This window comes from Zootermopsis nevadensis, unplaced genomic scaffold (genome assembly GCF_977971745.1).
Source record: "Zootermopsis nevadensis isolate Lab colony 2312 unplaced genomic scaffold, Znev_1.0 Znev_ptg000017l, whole genome shotgun sequence".
Taxonomy (NCBI): Eukaryota; Metazoa; Arthropoda; class Insecta; order Blattodea; family Termopsidae; genus Zootermopsis; species Zootermopsis nevadensis.
Genome location: NW_028259149.1, coordinates 4267165 through 4291458, shown reverse-complemented (window position 1 = coordinate 4291458; position 24294 = coordinate 4267165). Strand labels below are relative to the sequence as shown.

At 38.2% G+C, this 24294-nt stretch overlaps 2 protein-coding genes and 1 long non-coding RNA gene across 6 annotated transcripts in view; 1 reads left to right on the top strand and 2 right to left on the bottom strand.

Annotated features, from left to right (window-relative positions):
* The window catches only part of LOC110838406 (uncharacterized), a 32255-nt gene extending 25456 nt beyond the window's left edge, over positions 1-6799 (bottom strand). For 2 of the 3 annotated variants that reach the window (XM_022081566.2, XM_022081567.2), the window contains exon 1: positions 6649-6799. In XM_022081566.2, coding sequence (XP_021937258.2) covers positions 6649-6655 — 7 coding nt within the window. In that variant the 5' untranslated portion in view covers positions 6656-6799. The remainder of the gene's footprint in view (positions 1-6648) is intronic. The other variant, XM_022081568.2, reaches the window with a different exon arrangement.
* A 663-nt stretch (positions 6800-7462) lies between these two features.
* PolD1 (DNA polymerase delta 1, catalytic subunit) lies at positions 7463-23928 on the bottom strand. Of its 2 annotated transcripts, XM_022081571.2 has the most exons (19): positions 23639-23928; positions 22575-22695; positions 20244-20355; positions 19244-19416; positions 17629-17891; positions 16945-17159; positions 16418-16584; positions 15600-15745; positions 14950-15049; positions 14534-14670; positions 13788-13953; positions 12814-13022; positions 11938-12199; positions 11078-11173; positions 10279-10589; positions 9489-9738; positions 8892-9021; positions 8066-8333; positions 7463-7802 (listed from the first exon to the last, which is right to left on the bottom strand). In XM_022081571.2, the coding sequence occupies exons 1-19, from the start codon at positions 23689-23691 to the stop codon at positions 7706-7708; spliced, it is 3276 nt and encodes a 1091-aa protein (XP_021937263.1). In that variant the 5' UTR covers positions 23692-23928; the 3' UTR covers positions 7463-7705. The 2 variants fall into 2 exon arrangements, with proteins under 2 accessions (XP_021937263.1, XP_021937264.1); XM_022081572.2 differs by lacking the exons at positions 22575-22695; positions 23639-23928 and adding an exon at positions 21803-22522.
* LOC110838409 (uncharacterized) lies at positions 7772-8739 on the top strand. The gene is made up of 2 exons (XR_002546097.2): positions 7772-7911; positions 8092-8739. It is a non-coding gene; the product is annotated as an uncharacterized LOC110838409 (long non-coding RNA).
* Positions 23929-24294: the final 366 nt, after the last annotated feature.

Below are 24294 nucleotides of genomic sequence, written 5' to 3'. Positions count from 1 at the left end.
AGCCTGATGATCAGCGTCAGTGACGTGTGCAAAAAACTCTAAACTGAAAATATGTCCACATCGGTTTGGAGTAACGAGACTTATGGTTGTCGATTGTTGATGGATGTCTTCTGAGACATTCTACCGAAACGTCGGCACACAGCCAAAACACTACAAGGCTCAACAATTCAGAAGACCACAATCATATCGTCAACAAAACCTAAAAATCTACACGTCGATTGTGGTTCGTTTTACCGACTGCAGCGCCATGCTCCCATAGTCTGTCGTACGAGTAAGTCGCCCAAGTGTTGTCGTCTGGCAAACAGAACCACTTCAACCACACACGCGCCGTATGGAAGATAAAAGGAAAACGGCTCTGTGCCTAATCTGCAAGCCACGGATCAGACAAGGAGGCGTGGAGGTAAAGCCTCGTGCGTATTAGTCCTCGGTACTAAATGCCAGCTTCATTGAAGTCGTCGAGACTAATTTAAAAGTGATTTCTCAACATTTACCTGCTGGAAGTGAGGAAAACCACGCAAAATACCTAAGGACAGACTGTTTCAGGACCTAGATTCGAACACACATCCTGGCGAATACGAGGCAGGAGTGCCAGCGACACCACGTTGCTCCTCTGCGGAGCTGTTGATAGGAAGGAAGATTCAAAACTATTTTTAAAATGTGGGTATTTCTGTGGACGTCTAACGGAAATGTAAAAGTGCACGAGAATACGAGATCTCGACGTATTACGACAGCCAAGGTTGTCCAGTCTAAACTCGGTTATGTTAACAACAAAGCATCCACGTGACCAAGCCGGTTAATTCTGCACGCAAATGTAAAGCGTAGCTACGTCTGTTTACACACCAACGGCCCTCAATTTGGTACTACGACACACAAAGTACATGACTGTGTGCGGAAGTTGGTCACACAGGTTTATTTGAATATAACATCAAATACACTGCATGGATTTCTATGTTATTTACAACAAGGAACAAAGTTAACGACGTTGTCAGTATCTCCGTCAGCGTAGAATAAGAATTAATGAATAAGAAATTGGAAGAATGTGGAAGGAAACGTCGTGTCTTTCTTTAGGCACTACCCCAGCATTTGCCTCGAAGGCCCGAGTAAAACCACTCTCGGCAGCAACGTTCGGTCTCAAGGAAGATACCACTTGGAAGATCAAGACGTATATGTGAGGATAATATTAAAATTTATGTTAGGGAAAGAGGGCGGAAGTCCGTGAACTGGACACTGTGATGAACCTTGGGGTTCTGCACGAGGCGGGGACTGTCTTGATCAGCCAAGACACTACCAGCTTCTGACGAGGGGCTTCATGGAGTTAATCCTGAGTCGTAACATCTCAATACGCTTAATCAGCGTAAAAAGAAAACGCCGGCCGACCTCATGCGTGTCTTATCGCGGAGATAAGGGGCAAAAGAAAATAATAACAACAGCAAGTGGAGAATTATTTCCGTTTCGTGCAGCGAGATGAAAAATAACATCGAATTTAAAGTCAACACTATACACCATGGTACTGAGAGTTGGCACCGCGGTAAATCGTCCGCGAAGTACTGGGTCTGTGTCTCGATCAGGGATTGGCCACCCTGACCGAGACGTATCGTGGTCTTCCTCAGTCTCTTGGGAGCAATTCCAACAGCTTCCTCCCTCATGTCTGCTGTTAATAATTATTATGCCGCATCTCGACCATCGTAACATATCCTCAGCAGTTGATACAGCGTCATAAAAATAACAGACGTCACTTCTTCAGATCAGGTCAGCCAACTCAGTCAGGGGCAATGATTTCTTGACACGCTAGAGGACTTCCAGGATAGATCAGTTTCCTTTTAAATCCTTATCTGCTCACGATTCGTAATCATCTTCCAATCCCATTTGACGTCATAATTGATCACTCCAAAAGTCGCGAGGCAGGGTTGCGACGTCGTATGGACTTGCAGGCAGATACTAACGTTTCGGAGGAACATACTGCCTCCATCTTCAGTCCGAAAAGTTTGTATCTACCTACGAGTCAAAGTGGCGTCTCAAACCAGAAAAAAACATCGAAATCTTGTGTGTTTCTTCACATACCTCCTGCAGACACTTCGACTGCTTTGCCGAATTTAATTAACTTCGGCGTGAAGGCCTTGCCTACGTCACAATTTTAAAAATACCTCTCTGTATAAAAAGACATACGTGTAAAGAGAACGTCAGACGGGTGAACAGAAGTTGATTCAAAACAGATCCTGACGTCTTGTTTGTCTAGGATAGTGACTTAGCCTGTCGGTTAGCCATTCAACTGAAAAAGTATCATTTAATGATTGTTTACGTCAGGTTATTCAATTTGAAGACAGCAAATCAAAATTACAATGCAACACAGGATGAGGGAAGCTACGAAATGAAACTTCGTAAAACCAAAAGGGAAGAGGCCAGTTGGGAGATACAGGCTTAGACCGGAGGATAATATTAAAATGGGCATAAAAGTAATAGGGTGTAAAGATATGGACTGGATTCATGCAGCGCAGGACAGGGACCAGAGACGGGCTCTTGTGAACACGGTGATGAACATTCGGGTTCCAAGACGGAGCCCTTCTTACCAGCTTCTTAAAAAGGTGTTAAAGAAAGTAAAACTGTCCCGCTACACGCCATGGAGGCGCTTGGGGGGGGAGGTAGGGTGGTATAGCTCTTAGTCACTCGGGGATCGAACCCCTGTCATCCAGTCCGTAGTCTGACACTATACTGACTGAGCCACATCGCCTCACGTTTCCTGGACTTCGCATGCGTCGATCCTGGTGATCACAGCTGCCCCTCGTACAAAATATAAACAAGGTTAGGAAATGTACAGTGGGCGGACAGATATATTGACACTCAGCCAAATCGGACAGAAATTCCGCTGTCTGCGTCATATGACGACGTTGTTACTTCAAATTGGCGTCGTTCCTGGCCTGCAACAAAGCGCCTACACATCTGGGCGCCTCTCTGAGAAACTATGCAGTGTTTGCAGATATTTCTGACAGGACTGTCCAAAACTACACTGGCTGGTAGCTAGACCGATCGAAGACGGCGTCCTCTGAGTGACATCTTCAGTCGCCCCAGAATACACGAGTAAAACCAGAAATGATCCCTGGAGATGCGCGCTCCTAGAAAGTTAGTCCGACCCGCAAGGCGTGAGTTCAGTCCACGGCTGCGTTGTCAAGGAAACACTTTGCAGTAAGACCGTGTTGCATAAAAACGTATCGAAAGGGCACAATTTTCCTCCTCCCCCCATCCATTCACACCAAGAGTGGTGACAAAGCGGTAATTGGCGTGATCCATATCCGGGAGTAAACAGGTTCGAATCCCGAATGGATACCGTCTAATGCTTCTATATTTACCTTTGGTTTCCTCATTCTCCAAAGATAAATTTTGAGATTGGTAATTAAAACGCAGTTAGTATCTCACTGAACGCTATATGACCTTATCAGTTGATACAGCATATAGCATCCAGTAGTTCAATTTTTCCCTCCTCGTGTTTTTAATACACAGAAGTTCGACAAAAACGAATAACTGAACATCGACAAAACTGCGTGTCGGCTTTTCTATAGTCGCGCACAGGTAAGAGGCAAACAGAAACGAGATCTAGAATATGGCTGCTGCCCAAACGAAAACTGTATGCAGGCCTAGTACTTGTTTTGTTATTTTGGTCAGTTCATTTTCTGTGGAACGACGTGAAATTAATTTCACTATGAATGAGGCCTACGGAAAGAACAGCTTTCAGAAATCATGTTAGCGTTCATTTCAGAAGCTCTTATTACACCCCCTGCTTTTGAAAACACCCCAGATTAAGACATTAACATAACGTCTCTGTCTTTTTGCATGGGAGTAGAAGGTGGGTCTTAGTTGGAGGAAGATTACTTGATACCTACAACAAGGATCGACTGCCTTTTTTTTTTTTGGATGAAGGGCAACTAGGAGGAGCTTACAATTTACAGAGGGCACAGTATGAATCTATAAAAAAAATGCCAATTGTAATGATCAGATGACTGTTTTCTCTCATCTGTTCTAATTGGCTCATGATGTGTCGCAAGAGTGTGATAAACAATCTCACAAATAAAAATTATAAACATTTAAAACTCGCTAATAATATTCTAAAATTCCCGCAAATACCCCTAAGGAACCAAAATGACCCCCAGACATACGGATGGTACTCCTTGGGGTAAGCAAGTATTGGAAGTTCGGTTACCTCGTTGGTGATCGTCTGCTGTTGAGCGATTCTGGGCCTTATGGGCCGGTATTTATGACTATATGAATTTTTCTCATCGCTCTTGAAGGGAAATTTACTATTAAATTAAGGACAGCGTGCCCGATGCAAACGTTTTTCCTATGCCCCCATTCCTGGATCACAAACAAATCTCCAGAGGCCTGATTCCTTAAATCAGATTATTTCTGGCCTCATCCATCCATAACGTAAAGTTTTCAGTGGCTTATAGTGGACTTCCCAAAAGGCATAACCAACTTAAATAACAGAACTCGTGCCATAGCTAATATTTCTTTGCCGAGTTCACTCAAATCATGAATTGAAAGTCCGGTCCACGGAATTCCATTGCTGTTTTGCATTTACATCAATCAAATCTAGTGATCTACATTATAGGATTTTGAGTTTTCAATGCAGTGGTCGCGATGATCGCCCTGATGATGGAGGCAGCAAGGACCTCTGAAACGTTGGTAAATTTCAATCAGACTACACGGCGTAACAACCAAGACGACGGCCATCTTTACATAGTTCTATTTCGGCGTAGTTTAATATAAATAAAAATACATCAAGCAGGAAACGATTCCAGGTCTTGGAAGCCAAAGTTACAGACTTAACGCCCCCATGCAGCCTACAGAGTTACTAAAAATAAATCAAGTCTCCTTGGAACGCATTTTGTTCAAGAATATTTATTGTCTTACCACTGCGATTTCCTTGTGCTTTGACAACAAAATCCTTCAACAAACTGCCCCCCGTGAATCTCCCTAGCACTGCAGATTATTATAGGGCACGTATCTTCGGTGGGTCTGCATAACACAGTCAAAATTTCCGAACCTAAATGCACAAAGGATTAAAAGAAAAATACGAAACCCCGAAAACTCCGTTTTCATCGCAAATTTTCGATACGAAGAATACGGAAGTATTGAGAATCAATGTCAAATTTTCTCTAACGAACTGCAATGTCTCGAGGTGTAGACAGAAGCCGAGAATAAGAACTCGTCGGAAAATAATGTTCTCAAATATTTCATGTTATTCCGAAATTGTGTCGACATTTTGTTTTTCCCCTGAGAAAGAACGAGAAATCATTAGAAAGGAAATTAAACAACGAAAGACGGTCAAAGAAAACAGAAGATGTGTACTGCTAAGTATCAGTACACTGCAGGTCACACACGTCATTTCCGACTTCTTGTTTAACCTAAGATAGTAGCCGACCCGTGACGGAGGACTTTCACGGGTTCCTCACTCCCTCCAGCAATAAATATTTTACTATGAAAGACAACAACGGAATATATTTTAGTATTCCGGCACGCGCATAAGTTTAAGAAACAAGGGCTTAGTGCAGATACAACTTTGTTTCCTGGCTTCTGGACGCGGTCCATCATTCGTTATATCAATTTCAGGAACTGACAATAAGGGGAAATACCAGCTGGGAGACGCGGGTGTACATAAGAGGTACACCATTTCAAAGAACATTCGAAAATCAGATTTTCTACATGTGGACTGGTTGAACTCGTTCAACACAGGAGCCTATTTTTTTGTCTGGTTATGTATTTATGGTTTATTTAATGCGATGTAACTCGGAAAAACCTACAAACATCCAATTACGTAGGAAAAGTTACATAAAATAACAATCCACAAATCCTATCCCTCTCACAGACATCTTAATATTACCCCCATCTACGCCTAGACCTCCCAAGTAGTCTCTTCACTTCTGGTTTTCCGACTGAGGAAAAACATGCAACTAATACTGGGGCTACCCACTTCTATTCAATTTGTACTGACAGCTACTTCTCCGGGGAGACAAGCGGCCGCAGCGTGAAGCTGACCGCTTATTTCTACCCAGTGTCGAGGTATAGAATACGTGGAGCTTCATCCACGACTCTATGGAGAGTTACTTCTTTATCTTGTAACTGTCTTCGGGGTGAACATTTCTACTTGCCCTTCTCATCTAGTACCGTGCTAGACGCCTTTTTCCAGTCATTAGTAGGCCTATTATGAGCCGGGGCCCGGAGTGGTCTGGTGAGTGAACAGTGTGATTCCATACTGGATTGTATGCTAGAACTAACAATTTTATTTTCAACTGTCGTCCTTACTGTTCTCTCATTAACGCCGTATCTATAGGTTACAAGGCACAAGGTCAACCCCCAAGAGTGACCTCCGTTCCAATGTTGTCCAACGATCGCGTGCTCCATATATCTATCTCGTTATCAATGTAGGTCAATGACAGAAACAAGCTGACCTTGCTACGATCATGACTATTTTGGTGCATGGGATAAAGCTACATTTACGCTTACATAGCGAATAACCCTGAAATCGACTACGCAATGGGCGTGCCTAAAAATACTGTCACATGTGCGTCATATGAAAATATAAATTAAATTTACTTAATACTAGATTCAAGTCAGTTAATCTTTTAATATAATAACCAAACGTTCTTGTATACTCACCACCCATCGTTGCGTGAAAAATGACGACCGCCGGCACAAATTCTAGTTCGTTTCGGTACCGCAAGTCGCATATAACCTACAACAACCTCAACGTTCAAAGTAGAGCAGGAGAATGAACCCACATCTTGCGACCTCGCCGGCCGAAGATAACCAAATGCAAACAAATACGCAAAAATCGACAATGTGCTGCCATCTGTACGCACCACACTATAACTACAACCGGACAGGTTCAGTAGCTCTTAAGTGACTTGTTACCAATCATAACCTATCACCACGAAATTTTAACCGATGAATGGGGACGTTTATTTTCGTAATATACATACACTGCCCTGAAAACTTCAGTGGCTCCTATGCGACCTTGAAACCATGTTAAATTTAACTTATGGGCTGATATAAATATTAAGGAATGGAAATCAAACCAAAGGGCATTTCTTATCGGAGATGAGAAGTTCCCCAAAGTACATGCATATGATGGGTAAATGCAGGCTTGTGAAAGCAACTAAAGGCTAAGACACTGCAGAGTACAATTTTGTAACACCAAAACTACCATTAACATTGTATTTTAGAAAGCACCAGAGATTAACAAAGAGACCCAAAGGTGCATCTGTGTTTACAAATACTTCAACCAGTGGAATTATCATAATCATTTAGAAGTGAAGGAGTTAGGTCACTTGTTAACCTGTTCTCACCTCACTTGTACAAGTCTCTTTAAAAATCATCCTCCAATCCTTAATCCATATGAAGTGCCGCTTTTAAACAGTTTATAAAGTCTGCCTCTTTACAGTCTGTCTTCCTGTTGAATGAATTTGTCCAATATAGGTTATGTTTTTATTCCTTTTATAGTCCATCAAGTGGTTCAGTTGTTCTCATGAATCTCATTTCAGCAGATGTAATTCTGGTTTTATTACATGTCTTTGTTCTATTTACTGATAACTGTTAAACTTAAGAATATAAAATATAAAACATACTTCTTATAAAATAGTGTAACCTTATTATGAGACAAAATGTGCATTTATTCATATTTCTGCATATTCTTATGATAGGTACAAAGAAGATGTCACCATGTTGCACTGCCAAACCTCTGCAGACTCTTGTCTTGTGCAACCAGGTCTATCTGGACCTTTTTGCGCATGTAGAAGATTGGACAGTCACGACTGAAATATAAGTCATCATTCTGCTTTACAAGTCTTCCACAACCAGAGAGCTTTAAAACATATCATGGAATCAACTATCTGTAATTTAACAGCCCATGACAAAGCAAAGGTAAAAAGTTACTACCATACGTTACAGTCCTGTAATGGCTGCCTTTCATTTTATCAGTATCTGACCTCACGATCTTGCTGTCCCTCACTACTTCACTTTTCTGAATGTTCCAAAATCTAGTATCAAGTTACAGAAGTGTAACATAATTACTAACCTAGTGCAAAGTACTTCTTCATGCAGTGAACCCTGACAGCGCTGGCACTGAGTCCAAAGTCTGCAAAACCTGTCCTCCAGAGTGGTGAAACGTGCAAGCTCCTGCTGGTACAGACGGGCCTCATCTGGAGCGCAGTGCTTACACAGGGGAATTCCATCTTCAGACAGAACAGCCTTACAGCCTAAACATGTTTCCTTGCGCCGTGTAAATGCTGATAAGGCACCTACTCGAGATGTTACAACTGCCTTAGTACGTGTATGATCACCTCCTGAGACAAATAACTTATGATGATTACTGTGTTCACTGACTGCTATTTACTTATGTTATGATTAGCAATGCAATTTGCATAAACACTCTCCTTACTCTACGTCAATAACTGATTCTTGTGACTGAAATTCAAGGTTCAACACCATGAACACCAAATCCCATCATCCAACTACTTCCATTTATCCACCATCCACACAACTTGTCTCTCAAAGATAAATATTCTGTTATTCTTCAATCAATTTTACACTTTAGGTAGTGTTTTGCTGAACCTGACATTAGACTGGAAATAGAAGTTGGTGTTAGTACAACAACTAAGAATCCTCAGATTATTTAGATATCCTATGTTGACAAAATTAAAATCCGAAATAAACAGCAGAAGCTCAATAAAATATCTATTTTGAGACAGACCCATATTCATAGTTTACTCATTAACTCAGAATTTACTCATATTTAACATTAGTAATCTAATACTGTATTAAATAACATTTCTCATTAGAGACAAATCTAGTAATTACTGGACTTCAATTATGGATCACATTTCCAAAAACAATGAACTTACTCAGCAAGATGGATTCTGCCTTGTCACCTAGGATTGGTGCAAAGATTCTGAGCAGTGGTTTAGACAACTGATTTTCCAAATAATAGCTAGAATCAATAGGTACACTGTTCTCCAACACGTAGATCGGATCCTAGACAACAAAAACAATTTCCTGTCAGATGAAAAACATTAGGAATCAAGACAGAACACAGTGAAGATCGACACGTCGACAAGCATTTTCCAGCATCTCCTTCCTTTGGAGAAATTCACATGAAACACTAATTAATGAAATATTTCTTGCTCTGGGCACAACACATTATCTTCCATAAGACTTAATAACTTCAGTCACTAAATAATTTCAGTAAGAGAACTTCTATTAAACAAATGCAAAATAAATTCCTTTCCAACATAAGGAAACACCTAACACCACAAATACTATTTTCCTCTAAAATTATAGCATTCTCGTACGCTTCAATTCACAAAGAGCAACTACTACATAGTGTCTGCAAGTTTATAAGACAAAAAAGTTCACAAATATATTTCACAGTGAAATAATTTGAAGAGGAATTTCTAGTTTTATGTTTTACTGCTTGTCCTTTCTCACTTGATATACTTCACCTCAGCTTTCATATAAGCAGGTGTATTCTTGGCCGCAGCAATGATCACATAGGGGACACGATCTCCCAGTTTTGGTGCTGTTCCTGGGTCTCGTTTCTTCATCTTAGCAGCGAGCTCAACATGAGCCTGCTTTGCTGCATAATCAGATTTTGCCAGCTCTTTAGTGATCACCAGCTGTGATATATCAATGCGGTTACAAAGCAGGTCAGAAATCACTTGTTTTGCATATTCCACTGCTGCATCAGGGTCTCTGCAACATATAATTTTTACAAGATGTACCTAGTAAATTTAATGTTAAATTCAGAATAATTTCAGTCTACTGAAAATTCAGCGTCAGGAGTAAAAAATAATATACAAGATAATGAAGTCCAAGCTATGGGCGAGATGACAAAAATGTTAAAATGCCAAAAGACAAAGATTGTCTTCATGATGTCTAGGCAAGTGCTGGACCCCAACCTGTCTCCTATCCAACATACACCAAGAACTCTTTTCCAGGAGGTAAAGTGGCCACAATATGAAACTGACAACTCACCGTCATCTAGTACCAGGTTTATGAATAAATAAAGCTGCATCTCCAACCCATGTGCTCAAGGCATGGTGCTTACATAAGCACTGGGACATTTTCCCTTTCCTTTGAAGAAGGAAAACCCCGCCAGATATTGTGTTATGTCACAGATGTATGTACCTTTAATAAGTGGTCTTTAATAATAACTGTGAAGCTGGGGTTAAATGCAACAGACTTACTACTAAAGTAGCCCAGTTATCTTTCATATCGCAGTGAGCATGTTACCTGTCGATAAGCAGCTTCTGCAGGCATGTGTTCATCATGTTAGCCACGAGTGGTGAATTATCTCGACGCACAGTTTCAATACCCTTGCAGTCCATTTTGTCATATTTATCGGGTCGAGTGAAGTACAATCCGGCATAATGCTTCTTGCTGATAAGCAGGTATGGGAAATACACTTTCTCAAACTCCAGATGGATTGGTGGTGGGAATTTGGTACTAACGTAATTGGCTGCATGACGTCCCAGTTCCATGGCCTTCTCTAATGACTTTATGCCAAACTTAACCATGACAGAGTCTGTATCACCATAGATGACCTGTAGATAGACACCAACATTTCAGAGAAACACACTGTCTCCATATTCATTCAGTCTTACATATTATAGATAATTATATAAATTCAATAGTCATACAAACTTGGTTTCATTTTTATTTATTACAAATATTGGGCAAATCTTATTCAAGAGTGAGGAGTAGTTGAAAAAAGCTTATATATTCCTATGTGCACTTCGACATTAAAATTTCATCAAATGGAAAAATCCAAGTCAGCTTCTAGAAAGCGGACAACTGGCACACTTACAAGACTGTTGGAAACATACTATTTGTAACTGAGAAATTTCAGAAAACCCCAAAGTTATGGTAGTACAAAACATATTACTTGCCTTTTCCGATATATGTAGTTTTGACAAACTGCTACAGAAAACACAATACATATAGAACCATATAAAAACGTCACTAGTGTTATGCACAAGTAAGAACGCATGCTAATTTCATTTTTCAATAATTCTGTAGTACCATTTCATACCTGAGCATCATGCTGGTAGCCATTTGCTATGTTATAATACTGCTCTACCTCTTGCTTTGTCTGCTCGATCATAGTTCTTCCATAAGCAGTTACACTCTGAAATAGACCCACATACATAGAAACAAAGAGGAAACAAGCAGTCCAATGGAATATACATACAGGAAGTCCCATAAAGATGTAAAAACAGCAGCAACTATGATGGGTGACCACGTCAGTTAGTTGCTCACCACTGTTAACTGTTCCTCGAAGATAATTATGGTCATTCTGAACACCTACACTAAATTTGTTAGATCACAAAGTGCCAATGCTGACGTATGTATTGGTTTAGTTTATTAAAAGCCTTTATTTCATTCAGTGAATGAGTGTATACTTCAGGAACATCCTGCATTTTTCAAGTTTTCATAATTTTGCATATAAGTTCAGAAACTTCCACAGTGACTGCGTACAACGATGTCTCTTCGGGTGATTAACTATATGAGAATGGAATTAGTCTCCAACATTTCAGACATTCAGAGACTGTCTCTACCTTCAACATTAGTGACTGATGTCATACTCAAACTTGCTGCCATAAGAACCTAAAATCTCACAAACTTGTTAAACATTTAGATTTGTGCATCTTAAAATAAAGTAAAAAGGTACAGATATATGAATATGATAGACATATAAAACAATGCTGTGAATTGGACTTGGCTACCCCAGCACAGGACATTATGGCAGATCTCTCTCTAATTACTGAAGAATCCTGTAAGAACTGGAACATAACCACATTTGATAGTTTCCAAAATAATAATTTCCAAATCTTACAGAAGTCAGTTGATAAATACATATGCCATACATGAATTAAGGTCTCAGTCACTTACCCCAGATATCTCGAGACAAGGCAGCTTTCCTACTTGAGCCCCAGTAAAACCATAAACAGAGTTGGCACTCATTTTGAGTGCAAGTTGTCGGCCATCCAGCACCTTCTGTCGGAAAGGATCTTTCTCTTGTTTCAAGTCAGCCTTTGCCTTCTTTCGAGCTGCTAAGAGATTTTCTAAAATCTCTGGAAGAAGACCCTTCCGAACAGATTTATTTACAAAGAAATTTGATGCAGGTGTTTTCACATACTGATCTGGCGTTAATCTGTCAAATAATCAAAGTCACAAATAATTTTCTAAAAGCTGAATAAGCAATATCAACACTTGAATATATTTAATGCTTCTGATCTAGGAAAGTACAAAATTCGTGGAATGTACTCAATTATTATATCAATGTTTGTAAAATTAAAATAATTTCTTTTAAATTCAGTACATATAAATACAATGAAATATATTTTGAGCAAGAACATCAACTTATAGTGTTATAAAGACTTTGTCACTCATATGACTATTACTTAACGTAATTCTAAACTTACTGAATAACTTTCAAACAAACTTCTGAAGTAGACATAAGTTTGTAACATGATAATTTTTATAGGTCTTTCACCACAAGATGATAAATACATAATGTCTTGTTTAAATCCTACTTCATATCCAAAAAACCTATCAATTATGTTTCTGTTGTACAAATATTATATCAAACTAATTAAATATAATGCAAACATTCATCCTCCTAGTCCAATTTTGGAGTTACTTTCAAAGAGGTAACCTAAACTATCGAATACAGGCCAAAATTAAGCCAGCATTAAAATCTACTTTATCAGAACAGTACTAATGAAAAACAAAAATATAAGTCCCAAAAAATATAAAGACATTTACCCCAGTCTGTCTCGAGACCCTGGCTGCAGAAGCGTAGTATAGCATAAGTTGTGTGCCATCATAATACTGGGGTATAGTGAACTGAAGTCAAGTGTTGCAATAGGATCTGCATAATAGCCTTTTTTTGGTTCAATAACAGTAGCACCTTCATACTGTTCCTCTTGAATTCCACTGCCATATGCTGGCATGAGGTATCCCTCCTCTTTAGCCTGCAAATTAATCATAATAACCAATGCAATAATCTTATTCTTTACTAACTAATATAACTATTTGTAGCTTAGATGTGTCATGTTTGTGTTGAACTAAGTATGTATTTATTTTTCCAGTCTATACACAAACGTAATTTTAAAATGTTGTTGTTAAAATAACTCTATTTAAAATTACGTTTGTGTATAGACTGGAAAAATAAATACATACCTAATATAACTAATTACATGGTCAAAACACAAAGACTCTATATTAAAACAAATGTTTTATAAACAGTTCATTAGTTTTTTATTGCTGTGTTAGTATTGCAGAAACAATTTCTGTAGGAAGACCTCAAAGGATAAGATTACTTGGGGCATATTTCGTAGGTAAACAAACACCAATAAAGACAGCCTCAAGACTGTCCAAAATTATCTTAGCCTCTGCTTTAAAGTTAGCATCTTAAAACGCATTACAATGAAATCTGAAACTGGGACATAACACAACTTCCAAAAGCATAAATTCAGTAAAAAAAAGTGTGGAATTAAGGAAGGATACAATGGTATGTACAACATAATTCCTTCAATAACATAATAAATGAAGCTGTCAAATTGTCAAATAAATGGTCATTTAGGAGACCAATAACTAAATGGAGAGCCAAGCAATGGAAAATATACAAAATGGATTAGGAATAAAATGGACACAAATTCAAGACACGTGCTTACTCGAGGCTAAGGAAAAGTTTCGTCGACTTAAATATCAATGGGTGATGATACTATACTACTTACCTTCCTCAATAGTTGTGATACGACCTTGATCTGCTGCCCTCTAGTGAGCAGACAAGATAATGACACACCTGTGACACGTGCCATTTCCATGTAGTTGATAACACACATCAATTTGTCCAGTAGTCTCAAAGGAAGATACGCGTCTTTCAAGCAATACACAGCAAGTCTGCACAGGTACACAGTAACAATGAAGTGATTTAGTGCTTACTTTATTTAATGATGCTTTCACAACTGTGCAACTGATATAGCATTGGATGGAACAATTATTACAAAGAAATAATTCTGAAGGATATGCAAGGCCATGATCACAGCATATTTGAAAACTTGACAGTTGAACTGAGGAAAGAGGATAATATTAACATGGATCTTAGGAAGATGCCTTATGAGGATTAGAGGTAGATAGAAATGGCTTAGGATTGCATCCGTTCACAGTTCATTTAACAATAAGAGTACCTCAGGACTACTTCATATAAAATATTGGATGATCAGTGAATTGGAAAGGATGTGGTCTGATTTGAGGTATTATCCAGTCAATTCCCTGGAGGGACTGAGAAAAACCACAATCTCAGTCAGGACAGCTGATTTGACCTGGGGCCTCCCAAATATTAAGTACTAGGTATAATAACTTGGCTCCAATGTTCAAATCAAAATCATAAAGCCAATGTACCAGTTTCAACAACTGAAATTCCATTAAATCTAAGATTATTTGAATTAAAACTATATAACCGCACACGAATACAACATACCTACGTCTTGTCTGTGGATTTCCATTCTGTAGGTCTGTTATGATGCTGTGATGCACATCTTCCTTCTGCTCCCCCAAGAAATGGAAACTGACAGCATTCAGTGTGTATGAGCGCAGTTTATAATCTCGAACCAAAACCTCGGAATACAAAGCACTGTCTAAATTAACTGTGCTATACGAAACAAATGAAGTATCATACAGGGAAGTGGGAATTTCCTGATTATCAGCTTCTGAGGAACCATGTTCCATGGAACTAGTCTGTTACAAAACAATGATGAACACTCTGCTGTGTTTAATGTACTAAAATGTTGCATAAAAATTTAAAATTAAATAAACTGGTTCGGTATCAGAATGTGGTGTTTTAAAATGCAATGGCAGAAGATTAAGATAGAAACTTAAAGTGGTACTAAGTCTCACCAGCAAAAGATCAAATATTACTCTTCCCTCACAGTTCATGTTCTTGTTTTCCCTGCGACCCATCTGCTTGCTTTGTAGTATCTGATCCTTTATCACTGACCTATGAAACAAAAAGTAATCACATGCACGTGTGTGTATTTGCACTTCACATCAATACATTTTTCCCATAAACTCAAAATGAGAACAATGAAGCACCTTCTAGGTGATTTTCATTGTACCCATGACTCCTAAAATCGTGTTTATTTTCCAAAGTTTTACTCTGAAAATTGGGGCCAGTGTCACATTAAAGTATTTACACACATACAAATTCATTATAACATATACATTTAATTATAACTCTGGTTTTTTATTAGAAAATTTTCATTCATGTTTGAGATGAAAACTAATCTTTCATATGACTATAATACCAATCAGTCGTGCTTATGGCGCATTTTCTTGACTTTGTAGATGAACATGAAAAGTGCAAAGTCCAGTTCAAAATTTAAGGCCTTGTGATGAAAAGACTTTGCTCGCTCAAATTAAAATCTTGCTGTTCGCATATTGCCTACAAATCATAAGTAAAGATGAACACAACGGTCTCCATTCTCCTCAATAAGAAACACATGTAACACCTTCCTGATGATGACTGTCCTAGCCATAATGATACCAACCTGATATTTGTAACTCTTCCCAAATATGTGAAATCCTTGACTTTGAGGTGGTTTGCACGACTGACGAGATATGGAAAATCAAAGTTGTTGATATTGTAGCCTGTGATCACATCTGGATCAACTTCTCGAACAAATGCTGCCCATTTCTATGCAAACAAATAACTGTATCACAATCATAATAAATATTATTTTCTTGCCATTAACACTAACAAGATGAAATGTGCAGTATTTTTGTATGTTGCGATCATTTGGTGGCTTCTGATGATAGTAATCTTTCCTATATCTGCTCATGCAAGTGAAATGTTCTTCCAAAATATTGCACATAGTACATTAAAAGAATGATTTAAACATTGAAATGGATAGAACAGGTTCTCAACTAGGCCCAGCTCAATGCGAAACCCCCGTCTCTGTTGAAGTTACCAGAGTTCAGTCAAATTGCAATTGCTTCCTGACACAGTTGGTAGCCCAGGAATAATTCATTATATTTGGTCGCCGTGAAAGCTTCAGATCATACTATTCATCAAACTCCCTACACAGCACATTTTCTTTTAAGTATTTCCTGCCAACATCTTCAAAGTCACTAAACTCATTATTATATTACCACTTTCCTCTAGTTTTAAATAAAAAAATTATAGAACAAAACTCTTCTCCAAGTTGTAAAACAAGCAATTTTAATAGAAAATAAGAATTAATCATGTAGCAATCTTTGATCTTGTTAGTAACATACAAAACTGAACCACCTTTCAATGAAATTATTTAACAAATAAACTAATAATTCAACAACACTCATACAGAATCTTTATATTTAGTGAACTAACCTCCAACAATTCCCGTTCATCTGCAAAGCTCAGCACCTGACTCCCTACTATTGGAGCACAGGTGTTTAGTGTAAACACATTACGCAGAAATGGTTCATGGTGTCCTTGCCGAACCACCATGTTGGCTATTTGGATCACTGGATCATGCTCAGACTCAGGAAAGATACCTGCAACAAAGGCATAAAACAATGCGCCTCCCAAAATTGACTTCATTATTATCCTGACTATTTCTGTGGATATCATCATCATAATTCTGTATCCTTTTTAAATGTCCCATCCAAACTACATATGCAGCCCAGTGTAAAATTCCAACTTGACTACTGGTTCAAGTTATTAGCAGGGGGCAACACATGAACATTATGACACCATTAACCAATCTATCCACATAATATAAGGAAAGTAAACTACAAATAAACCTTATTCTTTCTTCAAAATTATGAGAAAACACTGATCAAAGGACAGATTATGAAAATAAAAGTGTGTTAATGGACAAATTTCTCACTTTAAATTACACATCACTTTCTCACCTTTCCGTCCTGCACACTCAATGTCAAAACTAAGAATGCGGAACGGAGCCACTTTTGCCCACTCTCCTTCTGGTGTGTGTGACACTAGTCGTTCCCACGATACATCTGCTTCAATTTGACAGCGAGACACATGACGTGCAGCAGGTCGCATTGTCCACTGACCTGCAGGCAGCTCAACCCAACTGCAGCCCACCAATCCTGTGTCCACCATAAACCTGCAATTAAAATACAATATAAGTCTTTTATCATCCAATTACTCGTAAAAGATAACTACACTTAACTAAATATGTCTTTCCCCTAGCACTGTAATTAGGAACGCTATGTTTAACCGCACAACTAATTTCATTGTATGGATTATGAATAAGCTTGATAAAAATAGCATATATCTCTCAACATTAATTAGAAAACAAAGGCAGAATTACAAGCACAGTTGTCCATGTTCTTTAATTAAACAAAGATGCATGAGGAAATAAAAGTATAACTCCATATATTCTTAACCTTGGCTCCAGATAAAGGTCTGAGTAGTCTGCCTCAAATGTCAAGACCCATTACTCATTGGACAGCAAGCTGGATGTAACGCAGAGAGTTTGGACACTATGGTGAAGAAAAACATCTCTGCCTCTGCAGACAACTGAACCCTGGTCATACAACCCATCACAAACAATGTAGAACTGCATGACTTACCTAATATCAAAGTCTATGTTGGATTCAAATGCCTGGAAACTATGGGAACCAGCTGGTGGATAAATAACATCTCTCTCCAGTAAGCGTTTGGCAGGTGCAATGAAACGAGGCAAAGCCACTGTAATCTTAATGAAGACCATCTTATCTTCTCCATTATACCCCATGAGGTTCAAGCGCCGTACCAACTCAACTGCAAGAACTGCTTCTCGTATGTCTTCCCTGTTAGATCGCATGTCTGCTAGCACAGCCTTGTTGAGAGCCATCTGAAACAAAAGCATCAGTCAATGAACAGAACCCAGGGCACACTTCTTCTAGCATCATCTCCATTTTATTATGGTACAACTGTCCATACTATTTTATCATGCTCACTTTTGGGCAGCTTCTGACTTATAGCCCAGCCATCTTCGGCAATACACCAACACCTTGCAGAACTACATGTTAAAGAAATGTATGGAAAACGAACTAGTATTTATATTCAAAGAATTCCAAAAAATAAGTGCATCTTGTAACAAAGGATAAAACTACATTCTGAAAGAGACCCTTTTGTCTTCTTAGCGTATTCGGTACTTGTGGGTTATTGTGACACGAAACGGGGGAGTCAGATAACTGGAGTTGCATTGGCACGGAAAACTGTGCATAACGGCGATATTTTTAAAATGATTCTAAAATCTGTAAGCGAATTTTGGCCTCCGGAGACAGGTAGTAACAACAATTAACATCTCATGCATATCCAAATAATATATAATAATTTGTCACTTATTGAACTAAAATATAATAACTTTCAAGTGAATGTCATTTATCCACACACATTAACCTAACCTAACCTAACCTATTTTTAAAGCGATGTGTCCCGATAACCCACAAGTACCGCGTATTCCTATACAACCAAGGTCAGATATGGTAGTCTACACAAACCACTGATAAACCATGAAACTCACAGGAAGTGAACATGTTAATAAACCTGAATTGTCATATTATTCATGCAACAAGTATTTTCATTTGCATGTTAAAAATAAATGTGCTGGTATTTCAAGTTAGTGTCCTTTATTCTGGACGAGCATAAGCAGAAAATGTTGAGATAAAGTTAAAGCATTAATCTAGTGCTTAGCCATGAGAACATTTAGCAGTATTAAGAATTATATCATATTTTATCAAAACTAATGCAAGGTTTACACCCTCAACTATTCTGTAGCCTTCAAAATACCATGGGTCTTCTCAAATACATGTACTCACTATGATATTAATACTTATAGAAATATGTTTTCTGTCCTGTTGATAAAATCAGTTTTTGTTATGGAATACCCAAAACTAAATTCCTGATTAACAACAAGATTCTTTTAACTGTAAGATCACATTCCCCATCTAAACAAACATAACACCATTACAAATAATTATATTCATATATTACAATGAAACCATAAATAATAGAAAACACTAAGGTATTTGTAATTTTGAATACTTCCTCACGTCTTCAAAATTCTTGATAAATATCTAATGTACACAATTTTATTAACACAGCCTGTGCCACCACCATCACAGACCTACAATAAAAATGTAAAAAGAAATTGTAATCTGTTACGAATTGAAAATTACTCAAGACAAACACTGCTCTCACCTTAAAAGTGAAACAGTCCTTGTCAGTAAAATTACTTGGTGCTGACACAAAAAAATATGGCGAGAATCCATGCACATGACAACAGACAGAGTTGTCTTCCATGGTCACTCCATACATCCTCATAATAGGCACTGGAAACTGTTGGCTGCCAGGCATCCCAGCTATTGGATAGCCTATAAAATTACCAAAACTATTTCCATCAATAAATGGGTTTCCTTTGCTACTAAACACTGAACTCCTTGCCACAGTGGAATCCAGTTCAATGTTATCATCACATTTGGGACTCCTAGTGATCTCTCCACTTCATAAAACTTTGCATTGCATATCTAACCCACTCATCTCATCCTCCTAGGTAAACATCAATCAGTGAAAATAAAGGAAAAAAATAATTCTGTATGCTTGGTAGAAACATAAACACATTTCAAAAATTAACTAAAACAAAGATTGTAACGTCTGAAAATAAAATATGGACAGTGAGAAAATTGCTAATGTTGGATATAAGTTTCAAGTCAATTAGGTGTTAAATAGGAGTAATATGTACCAAAATATCGTACATCACACAACTTTCAGAATGAACTCCCTTCACCAAATTTCAATTAAATAAATCCAGTAGTTTCAAAGATAAAATGTAGACAGGAATGCAGACTTACCTCCATATTACACAGTAATTTCATGAAAAGCATGCATAAAGCTACAATACATACCAAAAATTTATGGAATCTGAAAATGCTACAAAGCAAACAGAAAATTATAATTAACAAATTTAAAATAAAGAAACTATTTCTGTTGCAGACTTCTTTATTTGTTTCAGCCTTGTGGACTAGAAAAGTTGATGACAAGCAAATATTTTTTTCTTTTATGTACATGCATACGTGTGATAATCATGCATTTATCAACCCCTCTCCAATAAACCACATCCTCTTCAAAACCATTCCCATCTTCCACCATCCACCGTCTGTTCCTTCTGACAGTTCATAACAATCCGCAGTACATGATGTACCTGTGTAATGATCTATATCCAGCTGCTGAAAGGTTAAAGCATGTTGCGCTGGATTCAATGGAGGAAGGGCTGGTCGACTCCATCTCACACTTGTCTGCTGCGTCTCTGGGCCCTGATAGTACAAAAATATAATGCATATAACGCAGTGTCACAATGTAACATGCCTAGGTTGGCAAAGCTGCTTCTGGGTGTAGCATCCGATCCAGTGTACCCATAATGGAAAAAGATAAAAATCAGGAATTAAATGCTGTAATCCTGTGTAATCCACACGGTTCACACACTATTACTCAAAGAAACAATATTGGCAATAAGGATAAGGTTCTGGTACCATGTGGACTGCCCAGTCCACGTGGTGCAAACTCACAAGGACATCATCGACATGAAAACCTCAAATCTCACAGGATTTGAAGCCAATACCTCACAAACACAAGGCTATTCACTCACTATACACATTCAGTTTTATGTTATGTGGAGGAAAAGAAAAAGAAAATCAATAACACCAGTTGTTGTAGTACAAGGTGCGATCGGAAAGTTTCAAGACTGTGTCAATAGAGGGCGAACTGGATGTAGTACGAGCTTCTGCCTTTAGGGGGTGCGGCCTATATTCATAGAGAATCAGTGTGCCAGCCGGCATCATCGAATTAGTATTTGTTTCTTAGTTACGGGCGTTTTGGTAGTGCATCAAATTTTGCCAAAGACTCGCCAAAACGGCTACGGAAAACTATGAAATGCTAAAGCAAGCATTTGGGGAGTCCGCAATGGGTGGTGCACAAACTTTTGTGTGGCATTCACGTTTTAAAAATGGCCGAACCTCTGTCGATGATGACGAGCGTTCTGGACGACCATCTTCGAGCACAACGCCCGAAAATGTTACGAAGATTCGGCAGGCCATTCACGAAGATCGACGTCGTACCATCAACGACTTGTGCGACATTGTTGGGATAGGCTATGGGACCTGTCAGCTGATTCTAAAGGAAGAACTCCACATGCGACGCATCATGACAACGCGCCAAAGTTCGCCAGTTTTTGGCCTCAAACACCATGGCCGTCATCCCTCACCCTCCTTATTCGCCAGTGACTTCTTCCTCTTCCCAAAGATGAAAATTCAGCTAAAGGGAAGGAGATTTGAGACGATAGAAGAGATTCAGGCAGAATCGCAGATGGTGCTTGACAGGCTGACAAAGAAAGATTTCCAGAGATGCTTCCAGGCTTGGCAGCGGTGCTGGGATCGTTGTGTTCACTCCCAGGGGAACTACTTCGAGGGTGATGGATGAATTTAATACCTGAGATAAGTGTACGGGTTTTTATAGGCGCAGTCTAGAAACTTTCCGATCGCACCTCGTATATAATGCAATATGTATTACTGACATTTCTCACCCTAAATAAATTAAGTTCAATATCAGAACATTAAAGGGTAACAAAATGGTGTAGTGTTTAACTTGGTCTGTAACATATGAAGCAGTTCACTCACTAATTACCTACTGATAAAATTATAATCACCATATCTTACAGTACAATAAAAATAAAAGTACAATACTAACTTCAGTTTAAACAAATACCTTTATAATTTCCCACATTGAATGGAAACAGTGGTTGCTGCTAGGTAACTCAACATTTATATATATGGGTCATATCTACTGTTATCTACAATTTATCACCATGAGTTATTACTTATCTAATTACACAAATATTAGCACTAGGCATGACACTCAGTACGGTCACAGAGTACATAGAAAACTAGGTTATGCAACAGAAACAAAGTCACTTGGATACTCGAGGTCAATACAAATGTGTTTAGAGTAACTGTGTATATACATGATATTTACAATGGGGTTACCTTGCAATACAAATAGTAAAATATGTTACCGGTGATTACACATAAAATGCAGGTACCAGTATATATTTAAAGACAGACACATGATTAACAAAATGCAAAATTTAATCTACGAACATGTAACTTTCTAACCTCAAATTCACCCAGACACTTGTTCCACAGGATACTGATATTCATAAAACCTTTCATACTTAGATATTTAATTTACACCAACATTTGAATTAAACTGAAAGTACTTTAATGCCTGACAAATAGCATAGTAAGCCTGACATCAGTTGCTTACTGTATGAAAATCCGTACAAAATCATATACAAACATTTCTTAAAGTAAAAAAACAAACAAAACAGGTTTTCTGGAAGAAAACAGAATGAAAGTATTAGTTTAAATAGTTAGATCTGCAAATTCACACTTTTTTTATTCAATTGTATTTATTTAAGAATGCTGTCACGGTTTTCCCATCCTGGTCATCATGCTACCTCCTACTAGTAATGTCCGACCTGGCTATCCATTTCCAGAGAGTCTGTCCCCTGTGAGCCTTCTGTCTCCAACAGCTCCATGTATGCCAGCTCATCCTCAAAGGAACAAGGAAAATCATTGACATCATCATCAAATGAACCCCTGTAACGAATGACACAATTATAGCCCACTCAGAAATAAATCTTAATCCTTTTCAGAAAACTAACAAACATAATTCAACATCTGTTCTTTATCCTTACATATGGTTCTGCTTGAACATTAATCCTGACAGATGTGTGAATTTGGAGGCAAGACAGGCATAGCCTGTAATCAAGTCACATCAGAAGCACAACTAGACACACAGCGGCCTATAACTGCAGATACTGACTCACATCTATCAGTGCTACCAACCACTACCCTGAAGACTTCCAAACATTTTATAAACAATTATTCTGTCTTTATTGAACAGCCCTCATACTTTGTGCAGCATAAAAATCTGTACGTCTTAATATAAACTCATCCAAGGAATACCATAGAGTCAACCGATGTTTCTTCAGCATCGTTAAGTGACTTGCTATCCAAAATGGAGCAGAATATAAAAGAAAAGTAAAAACTTTGTGACAACATTCCTTACAATAAACGTTTACTATACTTTTGAACCCTTGACAAGCGGGATGGCATCCTTTTGTAGTGTTTCACTTCAAGCACAGAAGTTTCCACTATATATTTCATACAGTTAATCTCAAACTTCATAGGTTAGTGAACAGGACATAAATTTTACATCCCACATGTTGCATATTGAAATACTAATACAGACCATTACAAGTTTGTGTGGCTGGAAAGGATGAGATGATATGTGGTTACAGCACACATTCTGGTACTAAATTATTGATTCCTGTGGACTTCGGGTAAATCAAAAACATTTCAGGGAACAAGAATGTCATCAGGTGTGTTACCTCAAGAGGTCAAGTGATTTGCAGATTATTCAGTATGAAAGCCAGTACAACTGTATGGCAAAAAAATGGGTTTAAATTATTTTATGTGTGTACATGTAATTGAAACAAACATTCTCAAACATACAATCACACACACTGTAATACCATACCTTATTTTCTTAATCCCTGGCCCTCCCGGAGGAGGTTTACGTTTCTTATCCATTTCACTTCGTGTTCCTGCAGAAATGAATCAACCGATTCGACATAACCTCTCACAAAACAAAGTAACCTGTAGTGACGGCAGAAATACTTCACAGCGAACAAACTTTCCAAACTCACTACATTTGGCGGGAACACAGGAGATTCGACTTCTTAAAAGTTACGTTATTCTCACAGATTAACAAACAGAAGTTTGTATCTAGTAGTTTCTTAACGTGTCACATATTCACCAAGTACCTTGGCGCAGCGTAGTGGATACTTTTCGCACATACACAAAGAACAAAAGGCATCCATTTATTTACTTGCTAGCATAATCGAGCACGTTGAAATTGGATGGGGAATTATTTGTTTTGTAATTCAATTCAAAAGGGTTTTGACGACGGTAGTTTACACTTTACACCTGAAGACGGAGACAGAACCAGCCTCCGAAATGTCGTGGTTTTAAAGAACAGACCGTGGAAAAAGTCCTGATTATGAATAATTTTTAGTATTTATTTTGTATCTTAAACTTTATTTCTTCCTTTTCTTTACCCAGTTTGCATCTATGTCTCCTTCTCCCTTTTTCTCGTATTCCTTTCCACCTAAATTATTTTGTCACGGCGGTGAG

What these genes read in the sequence shown, in the direction of transcription:
- PolD1 (XM_022081571.2), bottom strand. Translation starts at nt 23,691, where the DNA reads ATGGATAAGAAACGTAAACCTCCTCCGGGAGGGCCAGGGATTAAGAAA. An exon ending in ATGAACGGGAATTGTTGGAG is followed by an intron (nt 15,746 to 16,417) that starts GTTAGTTCACTA and finishes TTGTTTGCATAG; the next exon opens with AAATGGGCAGCATTTGTTCG. An exon ending in CTTGTCTCGAGATATCTGGG is followed by an intron (nt 11,174 to 11,937) that starts GTAAGTGACTGA and finishes GGTCTATTTCAG; the next exon opens with AGTGTAACTGCTTATGGAAG.